The 22,500-nt window shown below is 40.1% G+C and overlaps 1 protein-coding gene across 6 annotated transcripts in view; it reads right to left on the bottom strand.

Annotated features, from left to right (window-relative positions):
• Window positions 1–22,500, bottom strand: part of LOC125041935 (AMP deaminase 2-like) — a 120,275-nt gene that overhangs the window by 87,667 nt on the left and 10,108 nt on the right. For all 6 annotated transcript variants that reach the window (XM_047637348.1, XM_047637343.1, XM_047637346.1 and 3 more), the window contains exon 2: window positions 17,119–17,314. In XM_047637348.1, the coding sequence (XP_047493304.1) occupies window positions 17,119–17,237 (119 nt within the window). In that variant the 5' untranslated portion in view covers window positions 17,238–17,314. The remainder of the gene's footprint in view (window positions 1–17,118; window positions 17,315–22,500) is intronic.

Below are 22,500 nucleotides of genomic sequence, written 5' to 3'. Positions count from 1 at the left end.
TGAAAATTCATTAATAAATATATTTATAAGTTTTTAGATATTCAAACTGCAGATATAACTCTCAACAGTGAAAAGAAAAACTAAAAGAAAATCCCACAGAGAATTGCAGAATTTACAGACATAGAAAAAGCAATGTTATTTCCAGGCTGGAAAAACATTCCCAACTTATGTAATTTATTCATCGAATAGAAGAGAAAGCTTTTAACAACAACACAATTAGGTTTCAAGTACAAAGTACAAATTTCATGATACTTTAAACTTGGGGACTTCAAGACCGCATGGACATTTGTTATCATGATTTTCGAAAAAAAAAAACAAAAAAACATAACACCCTGACAAAAATACCCTACCCGTATCCAGCGGTCACACGAGAAAAACCTCTTGGAGAAAACCCCCGCAAATATAAATTGACAGTGCGAGTCTTATTTTTGTTTGATACCTTCATGTATGTTGCCTAAAATATGTATAGGCTATTTGAAGCCATTTCTATAATTTTATTTGTACTGACACAGATATATATCAGTATGATATACTACTAGCCTATATGTGTATACTTGTAGAGGGTGAATGTTAATTGCCATTACACAGGTACCCACTTTTCATGTATAACAGAAGATTTACTGATAATTGCATTGACTCGTGCGCCTGGCAGTGTGTCTTGCATCTTCTGTGCAAGTACTGTGGATCTGGACTAACTTTAATCCGGAATTAACTTTTGTGACGCATGTAAAAGACGCCTAAAATAGTCGGGGTAAGACCTCTCTCCTTATAGTGAGGATGAAACTGATGCAATTTTACGAAATCACCAACCACAGCAGCTCAAAAAAATAAGTGCTGGCCGATTTATGTACTTTGTGCTGCATGTGCTTACCTGTATATAGAAATGACTGTCTTCCCATGCAAAGGAACATTTAATATGGTCTCTTGGGACCTAAATGAGAGACACTAGCAGACAGAGATGGGTGGGTGGATGTTTGTCAAACATTCCGCAGTGTGCGAGGTCACTCTTGCTTTCACTTCTCATTCACACTCCCTGTCGCTCACACACACACACACACACACACACACACACACACACACACACACACACACACACACACACACACACACTCACTCATCCACGCAGAACAAGAGACAAGTCAAGACAAGTCGAATAGCAAGTCAAGAGCAGCCAAAGTTGGGTCACCCTTGAGGCAAATATAAGGCGCCTCGAGGGCGAGGCGTGAGTAAGTGGCCGAGCAATATACCGTGTCCATAAGCACGATTTGTAAGCCATTAGGCATAGACCACGTGGCTGTTTTCCACCTGGCTCGAAGTCCAGTAGAAAACCATCGACTCAGCGAGGACTTAGATGACGAGTTTATCTGAATTTGTTTGACTCTTTAGTTCGTGTCAGCACCTGCTGGGCTCAGGTCATATCACCAGCCTTCCGCCCCCCACAGAGCTGATCGGCGGACCCGCGACCCTCGCACTCAGCACTTACCCAAGACTCGTCTCGTGCATTCCCTTCACTGTCTAGTATTCTTTATCAATAAAGAGTCAAGCCGTTATAGAACTATGACTACCCCTGCAGACCAATGTTTAAAGGCCTCTACACACCTTTTACAGAGAGAGAGAGAGAGAGAGAGAGAGAGAGAGAGAGAGAGAGAGATAAAGAGAGAGAGAGAGAGAGGAAGAGAGGGAGAGAGAGAAAGAGGGGGTGGGTTGAAGTGGCCGGCATGTGCAGAAGCCCGGGCTGCGGTTAGGCCCGGAACATCAGAAGCCCTGGCGGGTGGCCCACGGAAGGAGGCAGCTTCCGAGGAGGACCGTGACTCGAAGTAAAATGCCTCTATAAGTCAACGTGACGACCAGAGGTCATGGTAGATGTGGACGTGGCTTAGGTCTGTACGCCGCCCTATTGGTCACCCCTATTAATTGGAGGGCGTGTCATTGAGGGCATCTGACCATATAGACTCTCATGCCCCCCCACCTCTCTCTCTCTCTCTCTCTCTCTCTCATTCTCTCTTTCTCTTTCTCTTATTCTCACTCACACTCTCTCTCTGTCTTGTCCTCTCTCTCTCTCTCAAGATGGCCTGCAAGAAAATGCATCACATACAAAAGAGGGCGATTGAACAATGGAAAAATAGTCGCATTGCTGGTGATAAAGTCTGGTGGACTTGTATAAAGCAGCAACAAGGCCTGCTTCAGGACGACGGCATACCCCTATTAACAAACCCTGATAAAACCACTGCAATCACGAGTGAAGAAAAGGCCCAGATACTTGCCACATACTGTGCAAGCAAAATGAGCGTTCCTGACCTCGACCTAATTAACCATCTGTCCCTCTCTACACTACAGAGAGAGAGAGGACAAGAGAGAGGACAAGATAGAGAGAGAGAGAGGACAAGAGAGAGAGAGAGGACAAGAGAGAGAGAGAGAGAGGACAAGAGAGAGAGAGAGAGAGAGGACAGAGAGAGAGAGAGAGAGAGAGGACAAGAGAGAGAGAGAGGACCCACATATATATATACCTAGAGTTTGGTATTAATGTACGAACACTGATAATTACCCCCCCCCCCCCTCTCTCTCTATAGCATGTCATTCAGCAGCTGTCACAAGTGACCTCGCCTCGCTCCCCCCACGCTTCCTGCAGCTGGAGGTTCCCACGCCGCGTTCCGGTGGACACTCGCTATTTATGGCCAAGGATGACTCGGGTTTAGAGATTTCGTTCAGAGCCCCTCGTGTCAAGGTCGCCACCCAGCCTTCGGCTCCTTAGGGCTGGAGGACAGGACCCCGCGACCTCGCACTCAACGCTTAGCCAAAACTCGTCTCGTGTGTTATTACCATAACTTGTGTTGTGAGCCGTACTTACGTTAACTATCACTGCTGTTCCCCATAGCAGGGTGGTCGTTGCGTCCTTTTGGCTCGCAACATGGACACAGTCTCCGAAATTTGCTCGACCATCGCTACCACAATCGACGTCTTCAAAACCACGTGAGTACACGTTTTGGGCCTTTTCCTATCTTTTCCCTATTTTCTCCCATGTGCTAAGCCGTTGTGCAGTCACTCTCGCGTTGGTTTTGTTGGGTAAAAGTGCTAATTGACAGCAAATGGCATGCTCTTACTTTCTTCTGACCTTAGATCCCATTACTATGTGATCACGGTATGTCGTCAACCAACATGAATATCGTTAATTTATTTAATTTAATTATTTTTCTCGTGATTACAAATGGATATTGTTTCAACTGCAACGAATTTAGCGTGTTCGTGATTTTATTGTTTTCACGAATATCATTTCATCAATTTCTATTTCCTGAACAGCTGGGTGACCTGACCTCACTTTCTCTCACTTCCAGTCGATTGACACGTTAAATGTTGAATTCAATGTGGAAGTCGAAATAATTTTGTATTAATTCTATAACTAGTTTATTGCATTTTTGTTAAAATGAACGTTAATCTAAGTGTTTGGCATACATGTCCACTAGGTGAGGTCACTCACTTTTCATTCTCATTGACCCTCCCTGTCGCTCATATACGGACACACGCACACTCACTTATCCATGCAGATCATAAGACACTGACACCTTTCATTAATAGGGTTTGTTGCTGTCGTATTTGCAGGCATAAAGATCTATGACGTATCTCTTTTGCCCGCGATTTTGTCAGTCGTGACGAGTGACTAGTACATATATTCTTGGTTTTCATTCATCTTTTCTCTGTGTTACGACTATTGGTTCAAGTAAATCCTTGCGGATTGCCGTTGTCGTTTCCCTTATTTACTCTCCTATCTATCAGAGACGGTTGGTAGTTCAAGCCAGGTCTTTGCGGATCGCTACTGATGTCTCCCTCTTCTATTTTCTTCTTAACCTTTGTGAAAGTAAAACACTAAATAAAAAAAGATGGAAAGCTCGTCAGCGCAGGTATCAGCCGCCCTGAGATGCCGAAGAGGACGCCTCCTGCCCGGACGTCCGTATATACAGACGAAGATTCCGAAGCCAAGCAGGACCTGGACGAGATCTGCGACGACGCGCAATGGGCGATTACGCCGCCGAGTTAGGCCTGGACGAATCTGAATTCAAGAAGGACCTGTGCGAGTCCTTCGAGGACGTGGACGGGACAGACGGATTTAACAAGGACCAGGATGATGAGGACGACAAGGACGAGGAGCCATGAAGATACACTAGGGACAGCGCACTGAGAACGAAATGACCTGCAAGTCAAGACCAGCCAAGTTGGGTCACCCTTGAGGCATATCTAAGGCGCCTCGAGAGCGAGGCGTATGTAGGTGGCCGAGCAATATGGCATGTCATTAAGGAGCTGTCACAAGTGACCTTGCCTCGCTCCCCCCACGCTTCCTGCCGCTGGCGTTCCCACGCCGCGTTCCGGTGGACGCTCGCTATTTATGGCCAAGGATGACCCGGGTTTAGAGAGTGCGTGCCCAGCGCTCGTCGTGTCAAGGTCGCCACCCAGCCTTCGGCTCCTCAGGGCTGGAGGGCAGGACCACGCGACCCTGCACTCAGCGCTTACCCAAGACTCGTCTCGTGTGTTACTATCACTTGTTGTACTCTTCGGAAATAAAGAGTCAAACGCCGTTTGTTGACACTAATGCGCCCATTCTGAATATATAGGGAGTCCTGCCCTTCCAGTGAGTAACCCTGTACTGTGGCTTGGCAGGGTTATATCATGACTGATGAATGATAACATTTGATACAGTAAATGTTATATCAAGTTTCTAGTCTTCCTCAATCAATAATTATGTTTGTCATACCAGTTGCCATTTTATTAAATCGTTTGTAATAAAAGACCTTCGCCTCTGCCTTTCACATACCCTGTGGAAGCTGTAGCGCTTACAACCTGGCTACCATGGGAAGTATTCAGTACTGGTAATATACTTTTCTTCAATTATTTTTTCCGAGGAATCATATTTTTAAAAATCCCTGAACTATTTGTATGTATACTTCCTTGGAGTTTTAGTATATATTTCTCACTTTTATATTATAACAAATTATTAACACAACTGTTAATCTCGAAAAAATCCGGGTCGCCCCTTCTATGGAGAAATCGTTCTGATATTTAGAAGCAATTTATAAATATACACTATATTTTCAGAGTGTTTGATTTGTAAAATACAATTTTTTTTAGGCGACTTTGATTTATCACCATCGTGTACTCTAAAAAGTGGTCATAACATGCTAATTCCAGCTTACAAAAAAAAAAAAAAAAAAAAAAAAAAAAAAAAAAAAAAATATATATATATATATATATATCAGAAAAGAAAGATGACAAAATAATGTGTTTATAACCCTAGACTTTGATATAAATTTTCGTAAAATTAAAGATTTTTTCTTCATATCCACGGTGATTCATTTTTTTATAAATATGCTATGATTTCATAAGCAGAAAAGTATTTAAACTTTTTTCACTGTGGGGTATATATAACATTACATGAAAATCGTCTTTATTTTTGTTTAATTTTGCGAAGTTTGTGCGTCAAGTTTTACCAGATTGAAAACGCTGTCTACAACTAAATTTATGCATATCTATCGTTTGAATATAATCATACAACGACAATAATACATATATATATATAATACAGATAAACACACTGGGTATATGTATATATTGTGTGTGTAATCGCCACTGTATAATCCTATTCAAACGATATATATGCATAAATTTATATTTGGTAGATATCACTTTCTAAGTTATAAACGAACAAACATACAAACACACAATGTGTTTGTGTGTGTGTGTGGGGGGGGGGGGGTGAGTGAGTGAGTGTGTGTTTTATATATAATCGCCACTGTATAATCCTATTCAAACGATAGATATGCATACATTTAGTTGTATCTATAGCACTTTAAATCTGGTCTATATCACTTTCTAAGGAACAAACGAACGAACATACAAACACACAATGTGTGTGTGTGTGTGTGTGTAAAACTATTTTAACACCTTTATAAAATGGTTTCCAGGAGTAGTAATAGTGGTATGATGGCTTGACTCTTTATTTCTGAAGAGTACAAGCAACACAGATATAGAACACACGAGACAAGTCTTGGGTAAGCGCGAAGTGCGGGAAGGTCAGCCCTGCGGGGCGGAAGTGACCTGAGCCCTCCGGCCCTGTAGCCGTAGGCCGGGGGCGGCCTATCTTGACAAACGCTAACATACATACATAACATCCAGTGTGGTAAAATAACCAAAGTGGGTGTTGGTTGAGAGGGAAGGCCTATTGAATAAGGTTGTTACGTTAGTTGTGTTGCTTAGTTCGGGTTACATCTCCTGTATATGTAAGGATTTTGAGATGATAAAGTCTGGGCGGGAGGAATGGGGAGATATAATACTACAATCTGTGTTAGAAAAAGGGTATGAATGGAGTAGAGAGTGTTCTCCTATTGCCGAGAAAGATGGTTTGCTCAGCGGAAGGCCAGTCCTGAAGGATTTGCCTTTGTGTTCTAGGATGCAGTGTCTTAAACATCGTGAGGTAGATCCCACGTACCGAGCTTGGCAGCAAGGACACTACGTAAGAACATATGTTAGAGTTATATCCCAAACGTTGTTTTAGAAATTTCCTATATTGTTAGTGTTGGTGAAGACAAAAGGGAATTTAATTTTAGGGCAATTATTTAGTAACAGTATTTTAGTTGCTTCCTGATTTCAAAATTTAAACTACCCACAAACGGTAGTTTTACATATCAATGGTAGGGGCAGTGAGTTAGTTTGCGAATATTTTACAAAGAAATGTTTTAGTAATTTTATCAAATAAAAACAATGGGTACCCATTAGTTGTGAAGTTGTAAAGAATTCTTTAAGAAAAATAATTTCGTCATGAAAAGTTGACTAATTGCTACACAGGCTATAGGCTCGAGTGATTAATTTTGTATAAATATGGAATGTAGCTAAGGAAGTGAAGTCCGAGGCCAAAAAAGGTTGGCTTTCGGTAAATACTTGTGTGGAAGGTGCCATTGTTATAGGTGATTAGCGTGTCAAAAATGGTAATTGATTGTTTTCCTGCATCTCACAGGTAAATGTGATGCCCAGGTGTTTCGAGTTGCGATAGTTGGACCATGCATACATGGACTTTTAAAACTAAAAGGAATGTCAGAAAGTACCAACTAGGAATACTAGGTTCCATTACCGTGCTAAATAGGTTCGTATGGTCCCAATGCTCAACGAGAGTGCCTCAGGAGATAGAAACAGCGGTATAATAAATAAATAAATACTAATAATATCTCCTCCCCCTCCTCCTCCCCCCCCCCCCCCACACACATAGGGAAAAGACTACCAAATTACGAAACCATTAGACAATGTCAAACATCAAATGTACCCATACCCAGAGGACGCTGAGTAACAGTACCAAATCGCACGGGTATTACAGTTTTTCCCTCAAGTAGATTCACTAAAGAACAGCCAAACCTCTAGTATGTAAGCACGGTACATAAAAAAAAATCAGGTAGGTTTAAACAGGGTAACCATAAAGCGACAAGTATAACCAGCCACTCGACAGGAAATCCGCCAGATAAACTTGGCATTAACAAAGAGTAATTCAAGCGATGGCACCTTAGTCGAGTGCCAGACGTTGACCCAGTGACCCGTGGTTGCACGCCAGGAAGGCTTAGCAACCGCTAGAGAATGCGTTACCTCTCCAACAAACTGTCAGACACAAAATCTCCGTTCTAACTTCCTCTAACCCCAAACTGTTCAGACGTTTATGTACGAGTATGAGCGCGTATGCACGTGTATGCACGTGTACTCAAAAACGCATACACCTGCGCACAGGTGTATGCGTTTTTCAGTACACGTGTCCATGTGTGTGTGTATACAAAAGAAGCAATACACATACGTGTCTAAACTTATGACGTTTGTATGTATATGTATATACATAAATATGCATGTGTATGTATATGTGTAGGTGTGTGTGTATATGCATATATCTGTGTATGTATGTATGTGTGTGTATGTATGTGTATGTATATATATATATATATATATATATATATATGTATCTGTGTATATATATGTATATGGGTATGTGTGTGTGTATATGAATGTGTGTATGTGTATGAAGCAATACACATGCGCGTCTAAACCTTGTTTGTATGTATATGTATGTGGATGTATGTGTATGTGTATGTATATGTGTGGGTGTGTGAATATATATCATATATATGTGTATGTGTGTGTGTGTGTTTGCATGTGTGTGTGTGTGTGTGTGTGTGTGTGTGTGTGTGTGTGTGTGTGTGTGTGTGTGTGTGTGTGTGTGTGTGTGTGTGTGTGTGTGTGTGTGTGTGTGTGTGTGTGTGTATATCAAATATATATATATATATATAAAATATATATAAAATATATATATACATATAATATATATACATATAATATATATACATATAATGTATATACATATAATATATATACACATATAATATATATATATATATATATATACATATAATTATATATATATATATATATATATTTATATATAAATAGATAAATATATAAAATACATATTTATATACATATATATTCTATATAAATATATATAAACATATATATATTCTATATATAATATATATAAACATATATATATTCTATATATAATATATATAAACATATATATATTCTATATATAATATATATATACATATATATATTCTATATATATATTTTTTATATATCTATATATACGTACATATCTCTCTTTCTCTACATATATATATATATATATATATATACATATATATATATATATATATATATATATATATATATATATATATATAAATGTGTGTGTATATATACATATATATATACATATATATATGAATAAATATATATATTACATATATATATGTGTGTACATATATATGTTTATTGTAGATAATATATATACGAATATAATATATGTGTGTGTATATATAGATAGATAGATAGGTAGATAGATAGATAATATATATAAGTATAATATATGTGTATATACATATATGATATATAACACACACACACACACACACACACACACACACATATATATATATATAACTATATATATAATCTTATGTATATAATCACACACACACACATTCACACACACACACACACACACACACACACACACACACACACACACAGACACACACACACACACACACACACAATATATATATAAATATATATATATATATATATATAATTTATATATATATTATATATAATATATTATATATATATTCTATCTATTATCACTTTTATACTCACATCGGTTTAGTATATATTATTTCTCTCCGAACAAATGACTACCTTCGAGTTTATCTAATCAGTTAGGTTTGGTTGTTCTCACAAGATGTTAGCGAACCGAAAGCCACCAGATAAAAAAAGTATGACGGTCAATGAAAGGGGTCTTATATAGTTTATTGTTGAACATAGCTATGAGACCCCCTAAGAGACCCCCGTGTCCCCGGGTGGAGGACGAGCTGGTGGAGCTGGACCCTGTGTGGCTTGGCCTGTCAGCCGTGTCTCCCCTCCTCCGTCTTGCGCACGTGTCCTTTTATGCGCAGTTCCCTTCGAGAGCGGATAATTATTTCAGTGCGAAACGAGAAAGCACGGCGACATCTGCGTCCGTCCATGGAGGAAGGGCATATATACATAAATATATATATATATATATATAAATAAATAAATATATAAATATATATATAAATAAATAAGTATATAAATATATATATGTTTATATATATATTTATGCATATATAAAATAAATATATATATATATATACACATTTATGTGTGTGTGTATGTGTTTATCATACATATATATATATATATATATATATATATATATATATATATATACACACACACAATACACTGACATATATATATATATATATATATATATATATATATATATATATATACTATGTATATATACGTATATATCCCCTTGCCGACGGGTACGTCGGGTAGACACGTGCTATGCCCACTTTGAGTACTTGTTTGATTGTTTTTCCACATAGATGGCTACACTTGTACTAAGTCACCCATGGCCAATTACGAGTACTGCCTGTCTCGCCCATTCACCCTTTTCTTTGATTTACGAAATATTTTAAGTTATCTTATTTCGCTGTTACTAATATTTAAAGAAACATTATAATTATAATGTTTATAATAAAAATAACACCATCGATATTCATAGCACTAGTAAAATATATGTTTTTTCCCGCCAATTCAAATCAGGTACGGTCGGAAGGTCTACTAATTGACTCCTTTGTGGCTAAGCATTAGCAAAGCCATCTATGGGCAGACATTACTGAAAAAATATAGAAAATAGGCACAGCATTTTCCCCATTTTTTGCTCATTTTCCCCGGCGGTATTGGGATATATATATACTATAAATGTCTATATATATTTATGTATATACTATACATGTATATATATTATCTATAAATTATATAATATATATACACACTCATTTATCTGTCTATGTATATAAATATATACATGCACATATATATAATATCTGTATACATACATACATACATATATATAATATATACACACACACACGTATAAATTTGTGCGCGCGCGCGTGTGTGTAAGGGGGCTATAATTACCTCTTTAAAAAGGCTGGTTGGACCGTGATAGTGTTATACGGCTTGACTCCTTATTGATGAAGAGTACGACACAAGTAACTGGAGCTACGATCTGATGTCTTTGAGAAAGTGCTGAGTGCAATGGCGAGAACGACCAGCGGAGGGCTCGAGGCTGGTGATATTCTTGACATGGTGACTTCTGGAGGCGAACGAAAGGGAGTGAGTGGTCATCCTAGGGCACAAGCGGCGAGGTTCCACAGGAAACGTGGTGTGGGACAGCAGCCGCAGAACATCTGCTTCTTCAGGGGGGGGGGGGGGGGCGGTTAAGTAAGATTACACCCCCTATTGTTTCCACTGCTTGCATCATGCTTATTGATATGCCATATTGCTCGGCCACCTGCTCGCATTTCGCCCTCGAGGCGCCATTTGATTAGCTTCAAGGGTTGACTCATATTTGTCTTGACCTGATTGGCTGGTCATCTTGTTCTTGCGTGCGCTGTTCTCGATCCATCCGCGTCCTTGTCGCCTTCTTCTTGGTCCTTGGTGTAATCCATTCGTCCTCAGTCTCACACGAGTCCTCTTTGACTTTGGATTCGTCTAAATTTCTTCCTAGTCTTGCCCAGTTCTAGCTCGGCAGAATATTCGTTCACTCGTCCTCGCAGATCTCGTCCAGATTCTTCTCGGCTGTGTGCTTGTCCAGATGCCCTTGTAACCTTCGTCTGTATCTACAGGCGTCCAGGCAGGCGGTGCCCTATGAGGCATCTTAGGGCAACTGATACTTGCGCTGAAGAGCTCCTGGCCCTTCCACAACATCCTATGGTGACTAGTACCTACACTGATGAGTTTCTGGCAGCGCCCTTCTACTACATCCAGGGGTGGCTTAATGTCTACACTGACAAACTCCTGGTCCGCAGGGCTGAGGCGATCATCCAGTGACATCCTTCCCCATGGCATCCTTAGGTGACTGCAGCAGGTTCCTCCATGTTGCCAAGTCAGATATCCTCACTCCAACTACTATACTTAGTCACTGAACCAGATCATACACACAAGGGCCAAGATAGTAAGAGAAAAAGAAAGGCAACAGATATGGGGGGATGTAAAGTGCTACTAGCCGGTTATAAAAATGTGCAGTTTTTAATGGCAATCTGTTTTTAATGTTTGTTTTTAACAACAATCTAGGAGCATTCACTTTCACCAGTTGTTGTAACATAGTGAAAGAATCGTATGTAAAATAAGAAATGCTAATTAATATACATAATGTTGTTATTCATGACTGTCAAAGTCACAGGCAAAACAGAAACAACATCGATCTCTACGCATACAACTACGACAGCAATTAACTTGATTATTGAAAAGGTTTCAGTGTCTTCGGTTCTGCGTGTATGAGCGAGTAAGTGTGTGTGTGAGAATGAAAAAGAGAGTGAGCTCACACTGAGAATGAATCATAAGATTAATGTTCATTCTAACAATAATACGATTAGTAGAAAACTGCAGTAATACAAAATTATTTCAACTTTATCCGGATTTCAACATTTAATGATATGTGACAGAAAATATATCTCCCTTGCTCAAAACTATACTACGGAATCCACGACTTTCTGATATACCGAGGTAGCCCATGTCAGACTATTTAAGACTTCAATGAAGTCAAATTGCTGAACGAAATGAAGTGAACTGAAACGAGATGGGAAACATTCATAAAACAACAACTCTATTCTGCAAATCTGTGACGGGCTCTTGCGAAATGCCCTACTGGTATCTAACTTCCACAAATCACACAGTCGCCTGGTATTTACCCAAAGCACGTGACTTCTACAGGGTGAGAAGGGTATGATTAATAAGCGAATAATGATTCTAACCCTAGTCCTACATTTATGAACAGACGTAAACATGGGCTCACACAGATTACTATCTACTATCGTACATCGGAGCGTAGATCTATTAGACGATTACGCAACCCTGGGTTACATCTGGCAACCCTGTGACTATGATATGGGAAATATTCTATGCTATACTCAAATAATAAATTTACACAAAACTGAGTTACAAGATCCGTTCTAGCACCGACTGAACGTGTTAGCATTGAGCAATGTATCAGTACTATGGTTATCCACGACAACCAAATTACGGGAAAAATGAGTGGTCATCTCATGGCCCCTCCACGTGCACAACCGACTGGAAGGGAAAGGGAAAGTGGTCGGGCAAGAAGAGCAAGGGTAGAAATAAATGGTATGATGTCCGTGTTAAAGAAATATGAAATCGGTAATATAAATAAACAAACTAAAAGAGTAAAAACAAGTTAATTTTTAGCAGTTAATCAACGAAATTCGTAGAAGAAAATGAAGCACATAGAATTTCCTGAATCAACTAAACAAAATCACAAGGAATTAATTTTCAGTTTGAGAGAAAATCATGAACACATTAAATTTCTTGTAGTTAAATTTCTACTAAGAGAAATTAATTACATACTTAATAAACGATAGTTTGTGTTTGTTGGCAATACCATGCTTTCACAGTAATGTCCCACCTAAGGTCAAAATGATAGAGTGAGAGTGAGATCCTGCCATTTCCTGTCACTTAACACTTTTACCTAGCAAAACCAACGTGAGAGTGACTGCACATATTACTTATACGGTTTAACACATTTATGAGAGAAGGGAGGGAAGAGAAATGAAAGGGCCCATAACATGTATCCACGTGGTTTTGATGACACTGTATTGTGGAAGCGTTGGTCAAGCAGTTTTTGGAGAAGTGTGTTTGTGTTGCAAGCCAAAAGGACACAAAGACCACCATTGTCACCAGTTGTAAGAGGCTGTAGGGCCTCTAATACAATGACTGGTTGGACAGTGATAGTGGTATATGGGTTAACTCTTTATTGATGAAGAGTACAGCACAAGTAATTGAAGCAAAGATCCAATGTCTTGGAGCAAGTGCTGAGTGCAATGGCACGCTCTGACTGCTGGTGTTCTTGACTTAGAGGCGAACTGAAAGGAGTGAGTGTGTCATTCTAGGGCACAAGTGGCGAGTCTCCACAGGAAACATGGCGTGGGAAAGCAGCTGCAGAACATTTGCATTTTCATAGGGGTGAGCGAGGCGAGGTCACACCCCCTACCGTTTCTACTGCTTGCATTTGCTTAGTGTGTGTGTGTAGACATACATTTATATAAAAATATGTCATTAACTTACTTTCTACATCTCTATCAATCCTTTCTTTCGTTCTCTATCTGTGTCTGCCAATTGTTGTTGTTGTCGTACTCTCTCGCCTATATACACTGTTACTGGAATTTCAGTAGAATATAATGTAAAATATAATGCATTGATGAACTATTTCCAACAAAGTATGTAGCCTAGTCTGTATGTTTATCGGAAACTTGGAAAATAAGACAGGAAAAATAAATCGGTGGAAGTGCGATCTGATGATATTTTACACACTAAAACCACAGGTTTTATTGCATTAACATGAACTTCATGATACTACAAAATTGTGTTCCTACAATAGCAAAAACAATCATGTTTGATATGGCGAATCCATGTAACGAGTTCGAACAATCATTCACGGTATCCGAAGACGCGAAAATATTTTTTCGTGATTTTCAAACGGACTTCCCATTATTATTTTGCATTTTTATAATTGATATATAATCTGTTTCCTTTTAGCATAAGTTAAAACGAACATCGGCATTTTAAGTGTATTCGTTTTCATTACTTGAAGAGGTTTAGATTAATTATTTAAAAGATATTTAGTATGTGTCTGCCTTAGGCACCAGGCGACCTACTGGAAACAAGTAATCAACAGGCAGCCAAAGGTAACTTATTTTTTCACACGAAAACTGTGTTATGTACAATATTTACATAAACTTTATAATACTACTAAATTGTTGTGTTACTGCAACTGTTATTGGCTTTACTCTTTCAACTTTAATTTTACTTTAATAAACATTGACGAACCCAATGGAACAAGTTTGAATATTCGATCACGGTGTTTATTCTACAAGCGTAAGTTAATGGGAACATCCCCATTTTGATTTTAAGAACTTCCAATATTTGAAAAAAGTTGGGAAAGTTTAAAAGGGATTCATTATGTGCTTGCCTTCGGCATTTGGCGACGCAATGGAAAGAACTAAACCAGTTATGGCATATGTAAACAATGAGATTTGTTTGAGTATTCATTCACGGTGTCCGAAGACGCCGAAAATATTTTCTGTGACTGACGCAAACTTCCTCGTAATCATGTCTGTTTTTGTTTTTTTTCACCATTAATGTGTAATGTTTATTTTTTTTTCTACAAGCTTAAGTTAATGGGGACAACCGTATTTTGATTTTAGAACTTCCAATATTTGAAAAGGTTTGGAAAGACAGTTTAAAAGGGATTCATTATGTGCTTGCCTTCGGCAACGCAATGTAAATAACGTTATGGCATATGTAAACAATGAGCGAAAAAGTGTCGGCCTAAAGTGTTAAACTTAGAATGCCCAGAGGATTAAAGTCGAAAATACTGCTAAAACCACCTTCCGATTACCGTCTCTGAGACCAATCCCTCTTTCAAAGATTTCATTTATAAAGTAAGCTCATTCCTCTTCTTCCTAGTCTCCTTACATTCAGAAAGATAATGTAGTTTAAACTTGTCTGCTCCAAGTCTTTCAGGTTTTGTTTATCATTATCATTGTGGTAACGAAAAAACGTGGTTCCTGGATACAAAATCAAGTACCATAAGAACCGAAAGTTTTAGTACCGTCTTCCTTATGCGTGTTCAAATAACCTCGTGTTCAATCTGTGTGTGACTGGGACCCAAGCTATTCCACAGAATGGAAGGTGGCGACCTACAGGATCTGTGGGTCGAGGGTCAACATCGTTTGATGTCTAGCCATTCTATTTTGTGTGCGGCTTATCCGTTAAAAAATGATAATCACACAATGAAACTTGTAAAAGGTGCTATGCTTACAACCATTGACCAACAGATGGTATCCATATTTCAGGTATAGAGTAATTCTGGGCAGGACGAGACACTTAAGAAAATAACTTTTTTTTTTTTTTTTTTTTTTTTTTAACTAAACATTCTGTAATTAAATACAAGTTTTACTAAAAAGCTAACCTAAGATCACTCCCGCATATCTAATTAAAGAATATGTAAATAAAACTAACATAAATAGCAAATAAAAAATTATTACCCAGTACCAAATTGTCTCGTTTTGACCATCATATGGGGCAAGATAAGACAACAAAATTATAGGTGACTTTGATTCACCTATTTGCAGTTTATCCTAGACTTGAAGACATTAGCATATAAATGCAAAAATAAACATGTGGTTCCAACATAAAATATAGTAATTATTTATTATAAAATTGAAAAAAAAAAAAATCATACAGACATTCTTACTGAACCCTTTGAAAAGCTGCATCAATTTAATCGCATGCCACAAAAATGTTGTTCCTGTCTGAAAGTTTAACATCAACTAAATTTTCATTGAAAAGCTCCTTAACATACCTCAGAAGAAACACCACAAGGACCCCTTTATTTGCGCTTTATAACATGCACTATGTTTACAGCAAATTCGGCCATGATCGTACATCCAAGATGTCGCATCTTGCCCCAAAGCACAAACAAAGATTAAATTCTTAATAACAACAAAACGATAATTTGACCCTGTTAGTGATAGTTTTCTTTGGTATTGGCATGCACTTAACTTGGTTTAAACCCATGGAGGTCGACCTTAAAGATATTACATTGCTTTAGCAACTAGTATTTTGCGTATGTCACCTCGAATAAGATAGTCGGCAAGCAATACTAGTAATGAACTCACCTTGATAAAAGCGTTACTTTTTTTTCGCGATGGGAGTCTTCTTCGGTTGAAAACCATGAGTCAAACACAAAGGAGACTCGAAACAACGTGTTTTGAATAATTTTGATGAAATCTATCCGTAAATGAGGCCTTTTCCTTCCAAAAGTATCTTCTTACCCCAGATCTCGTTTTGCCCCGAATTACGTTACCCCTGTCCCTTGCTCGTTCTTCTCGTGAGGGGGGGGGGGGGGGGGAAGACGGCGACTGAGGTCTAATGTAGGAGACTACCCCTGTTTTGCATGGTCTCATCCCCTTCTGTCCACTTATCCTAATTATATACTAATTTTTACCCTTTACAATACTTTTTCATAAAGCCATACTTGGGGCCTTTGCTCCCGAGCCCCACTCTATCACTGTATTTTGAATATGACGCTAATGACCTTAGATGTTGATGCGGCAGAAAATGTTCAATATATAAATAAATAATACTCTAGGTATTTTCGACAAGTACTACTGCTGGTATTTTCGAAGCACCACTACCCCATGTCACTGTACGAAATATCTGAAAAACAACCATATTCCAAGCAACTAACACCAATATCCAGCAAAAGCAGTCCTCAGTCAGCATATAGGTCTACGTGTATCTGCTTAATATCAGTGTGATTCCAGGTAGATGTGTGCATGGTGTGTAGTTAGTGTATCTATTAGTAGAGTAAGATTAAAATCAGGAAAATACCTGTCATAAGCATAAACACAACAATGTTATCACCTTGCACTTAGCTGGCGCTGAAGCTTGAGCTTGTCCTCAATTTGTTCAATAGGGAACTGTGGAACCTCATAAGGTGCCGAAATCTCGTTGGGTCTGTCGGGATCTTCCGTCTTCATCATGATGGCTTCGATATCTTTGAGGGCGTCCTTAGGTACGCAAAACCCTGGACCTCGGCCAAAATCAGGACTCTCACTTCCTGGATAAAGAACACATTATAATTAATCAACAATGATGATTGACTGATGAAGAATAGAACATCTAAAGTTACAAATAATCTGGCACCAATCAATGTTAAATGATTCGATATTTCTATAAAAGTTTCATGTTGCAAAATACTTTGAAACTGCAATCAAGGAAAATGAAAAGCACGGGGAGAATGATCAATGGCAGTTACAGTAAGAGTACTAAAGTTAAGCATGGTCATTCAAAGTAGTAGGCTATCCTGATATATATTATAAATAGGTTGTTTGAAGTTTCTTTCGAAATGAGCTGTTGCACTGGGGTAATATAATTATTAATAATCAACTAAATTGATTTACCCTAGGTTTTCTAGGTGTTAACAATTTGCCTTATTTATATTAGACTTGGAGATTATTTTACGCATTTCGTAACTTCTAGTTTTCATTACATAGTCTGACATCACCATTGTGAAAGGATACTGTAAAAATTCAAATAAATTCCACGCAGTTTCAGTAATGAAAGAAGCGGCCTTTTGATTGCATATTATCATAATTGTAGTAATCACATTACAATGCTTTACAGTCTTTGGTTTGGGAGAGCTCAAGGCCGAATTGCATTTCAACTTGGTTGCGCTTTCGAGGGGTATCTATATTGAAGACACTAGAAACTATTTGTCTTTCAGTCTTTGTATTTTCTTAACATTTCCTTTATAGCACATAAAACAAATAATAATAATAATTTGCAATAGAATCTAATACAAACTCAAGGTATTTAACAAAAACAAATGATATCAAACACAGAGTACAACAGACAGTAAACTATAAAACAATCATAATGTGCAACCGATGAAACTTTATATGTAACCTGACAGTGGTAGGGAGGTGAAATACTCAGAGTAACAGTTACAGGGGTTATGAGTATATATAAGCTATTCAGCACCCAGTACTACTAGAAGTGCAATGCTGACTGGATAAAATTGATAAAATAGGACCTCGAGCCTGGTATGACAGGTGCAGGGCAAAGCCCTCCCAGGGAATCCTGCACCCTGAGGTTACGTGGTGGGGGAGATGGCACCCCCGGCCCCTAGTCTTCCTCCTTGGGAGGCATTTCTGGTTGTGCCGAGGCGTCGTCCGGCCGGAGGGCCACAAATGGGGTCAATCTGCGGTGAGCGTGCCGTGTAGCGGCCTGGAACATCCTCAGTTTCTCAGAGGATGATCGACTGCCTTTATTGTCGGGAGGGGCTGGGGAGGCTCGGGATTGCCATCGCTGCTCTCTCTGAGGTGCGACGGCCTGGTAGTGGGGGTTATACCTACTACTGGTCTGGCTGTAGCAATAGTGCGTGCCATAGGGGAGTCGCGGTGGCTGTAGCTGACCGCTTCCGTTCCTCGGTCAAGAAGGTTACCCTGTTGACGAGCGCATTCTGCTTGTGAGAATGAAGCACACTTTGGGCTTCATATCTCTAGCGGCAGTTTATGCTCCTACTGAGGGAAGTGGTCTTGAAGAGAAAGAGATGTTTTACACCAAACTTGACTCTATAGTGGATCAATGTCCCTGGGGGAACACCCTCATGGTCTTGGGGGACTTCAATGCAGTCACTGGCACTGACAGGGAAGGATACGGGCTATGCATTGGTCCCTATGGCTCTGGTACTAGGAACACCAATAGCTCATACCTCTTAGACTTCGCAAGATCTAGGAGGCTAAGGATTGCGGGCTCGTGGTACCAGAGACGAGATCTACACCGCTGGTCTTCGTACTCCAATACTGGCATTGTAGCTAAAGAGATCGACCATATCCTTGTGGATACTCGCAGGAGGATCCTTCAGAACTGTAGAGTTTTTAGGAGTACTGAGTTCTTTGCTACCGACCACAGACTTGTTGTTGCAACACTAAGGCTCTACCTCAGATCTAGATGCATCCTGAGATCTCACCAGCAGGTGTTCCATCTCGAGAGGCTCAAGAGTGAGGAGGTGGCTCTGGAGTATGCAGTGGCAGTCTCAAATCGGTTTAAAGTGCTTGGCACTCTACAGGACCCTGCTGAACTGTGGGATACCTTTATGCAGGAAACTCTGTCAGCTGCCGAGGAGTGCCTTGGGGTCTGACCTCGGCGAAGGAGGCGTGTAGTCTCGGACGAGACACTGAACACTATAGAGATGAGTCGTGCTGCCAGACTGGATGGGAACCATGTCTTGCACAGGGAATTGTCTTGCTCTGCTAGGGCCTCTTTGAGAATGGACCAAGAGAGGTACATTAGGGGCATCAGGGAAGAGTTGGAAGGTCGTTTTGCCCAAAATGACCTTTAACCTGCTTTCCGAGCCCTGAGGGAACTCCGGTTAAAGTCCATCTCTCAACTGGGCTCGGTGAGGGCAGAGGATGGTCGCATTGTGTCGGAGCCGGGTGAGTATAGGGCCCACTGGGCTGAGTACTTTGAGCAACTGCATAGGGTCAATCCCCCGTCTTCACAACTCCCATTGGCTGGCACACAGCCACTTGTGGCTGATCCACCAATCAGTGAGGAACCACCATCGAAGTGGTGAGAAGGGCAGTCTCTAGGCTGAAGAGCGGAAAGGCTGCTGGTGTCTGTGGGATTGCAGCGGAGTTGTTGAAGGCGGGTGGAGAAGCCATGATGTGTGGTTTGCATGCAGTCCTGTCTGCCATTTGGGAGACTGGTACCATTCCTCCTGACTGGAAAAGGGGCTTGGTTATTCCTATCTGGAAAGGGAAAGGGGACCAAAAGGACTGTGGCAACTACAGAGGTATTACATTACTTAGTGTTGGCACAAGTGCGCGACCACTTATTACGAGCACAGAGACCTGAGCAGTCTGGTTTTACACCCAAGAATTCAACTATAGACCGCATCTTAGCACTCCCGTGTCCTTGTTGAAGGTGACTTGAGTTTCAACAAAGTATGATTGCAACTTATGTTGATTTCAAGAAGGCTTTTGACTCAGTGCACCGGGAGAGTCTCTGGACCTTACTGGGTCTCCGTGGGATCCCCCCTGGGATTATTGGTTTGCTGTCTGGCCTGTATACAGATACCAAGAGTGCTGTCAAGTGTGGGGAGGGCATCTCTGCCTTTTTCCCAGTGTCTGCCGGGGTGAGACAGAGATGTGTCCTGGCCCCAACCTTGTTCAATACCTGTATGGACTGGATACTTGGCCGTGCCGTGAACCGTAGTTCCTGTGGGGCATCAATTGGTACTTTCAAGGTCACAGATCTTGACTTTGCCAATGATGCAGTGATTCTAGCAGAGACATTGGAGGTCCTAGAAGTAGCTTTCGAGGTGCTGCATGAGGAGGCAAAGCCATTGTGACTCGCAGTCAACTGGACCAAGACCGAGGTTCAGGAATTTGGGGACTTTTTGGATGTCGATGTTCAGTCTGTGTATGCCTGTGGCGAGAACATTGAGGTCTTGGATAGCTTCACTTATCTTGGTAGTGTAGTGCAGAGCGACGGAGGTTCCGGCCAGGAAGTCACTCGACAACTCGGACTGGCCTACGGCGTTATGGACTCACTCAATAGGAGTATTAGGCGCTGTTGGTATTCGACTAGAACTAAGATCAGGCTCTTCAGAGCACTGGTGATCCCAGTCTTACTCTATGGGTGTGAGACCTGGACACTGAACAGTGCTCTGAGGGCCCGTCTTGACTCCTTTGATACTAAGTGTCTTCACAGAATCATGGGGTATACCTGGAGGGACCATGTGTCCAATCAGAGGATACTCCATGAGACTGATTCAAGACCTATTACCAGTCTGATACGAGAGTGCCAACTTCAGCTATATGGGCATGTGGCTCGTTTTCCTGAGGAAGATCCAGCTCATAGGGTCATCTCCAAGAGGGTTGACCCAGGCTGGAGAAGACCCAGGGGAAGGCCATGGAACTCTTGGCTGAAGCAAGTCGAGCAGAACTCCCAAGATGTGCTGGGAGTGGGAAGGAATGCTGCATGGAGGCTTGCTCAGAGGGACCCCAGGAGGTGGAGGCAAAGGTTGGGCACGGCAAAGTGCAGCCATGCGTATGCCCCCTTATGATGATAATGATGATGTGCTGAGAGGATGCAGGTGTATAGTGTGCAACAACTTCAGAACTCCTGTTTCCTTTCACGATGCAACTTTAACGTGCAAACACACTGGAGAGTTGCATTAATGACAACCTTTCCTTTGACCTCTCACATCTATGAATCTACCCTTGTTGGCATCACATACCTCTTTCTTTCAGTTCTTCCCACAGCCGCAAGCCACATTCAAGGAATAAGACACTTGAAAAGGGGTGTCAAACTCAAAACCCTTCGAGTGCCAATTTTCTTTTAAACTACCAATTTGAGGGCCAACAAAGGATGTCATTACTGCAACTCTCCAGTGTATTTGCAGGTTAAAGTTCCACAGTGAAAGGAAACAGGAGTTCTGAAGTTGCATCCTCTCAGAACAGGTCCAATTTTATCTGATTGATGTCAAGCAAACTTATCCAGTCAGCATTGCACTTCTAGTAGTACTGGGTGCTTCCCAGGATTACGGTTCACAACGATAGTGGCATACTAGCAATATCAATATAAATTAAACTTATATATATATATATGTATATATATATATATATATATATATATATATATGAATCTTCATTCTCCTTATCATAATTACACAGCATAATTTATGATCATGAAAATTGTCTCACGGACCATGAGTTTGACATCCATGCTGTAGAGCAATGGTTCTTACTCGTTTTAGCATTACGGACCCCATTCAGAATATGGTGAAAGCTATGGACTCCCTTAACCAAAAATATTCACATAAACACAACTATGCATGAGATGTGTATAATGTACTTTTTAAACCCGAAATGTGATTGTCCCATACACATATGAGATACACAAAGTATTACTAAACAATCTAAAAAAAAACACTCCATTTGATGTAAAAAGTAACGTTATTTTTTATCGTATCCTCACAGACTCCCTAGAACTCTTAGGGGATTCATGGTCTCCAGGTTAAGAACCCCTTTTCTAGAGAGTGGTGTTAACAACAAGGCTCCTCCTCCAAGAGCTACAGGATAGCCTGGAGGCAAGCTACAAAACAACCCGGATTCGGGTAGCATCCCGCTACCTTTTGCACCTGACACCTCACGAGTTCATATACACTAAAGCTCAACCTACGTAAGTATTTAATAGCTCTTATGCTCCTGAAAATAATATTCTGCAATTTTCTTC

The sequence above is a fragment of the Penaeus chinensis genome, chromosome 31, assembly GCF_019202785.1.
Source record: "Penaeus chinensis breed Huanghai No. 1 chromosome 31, ASM1920278v2, whole genome shotgun sequence".
Lineage (NCBI taxonomy): Eukaryota > Metazoa > Arthropoda > Malacostraca > Decapoda > Penaeidae > Penaeus > Penaeus chinensis.
The sequence above is the reverse complement of the archived record's forward strand: the minus strand, read 5'-3'. Positions and strand labels throughout refer to the sequence as shown.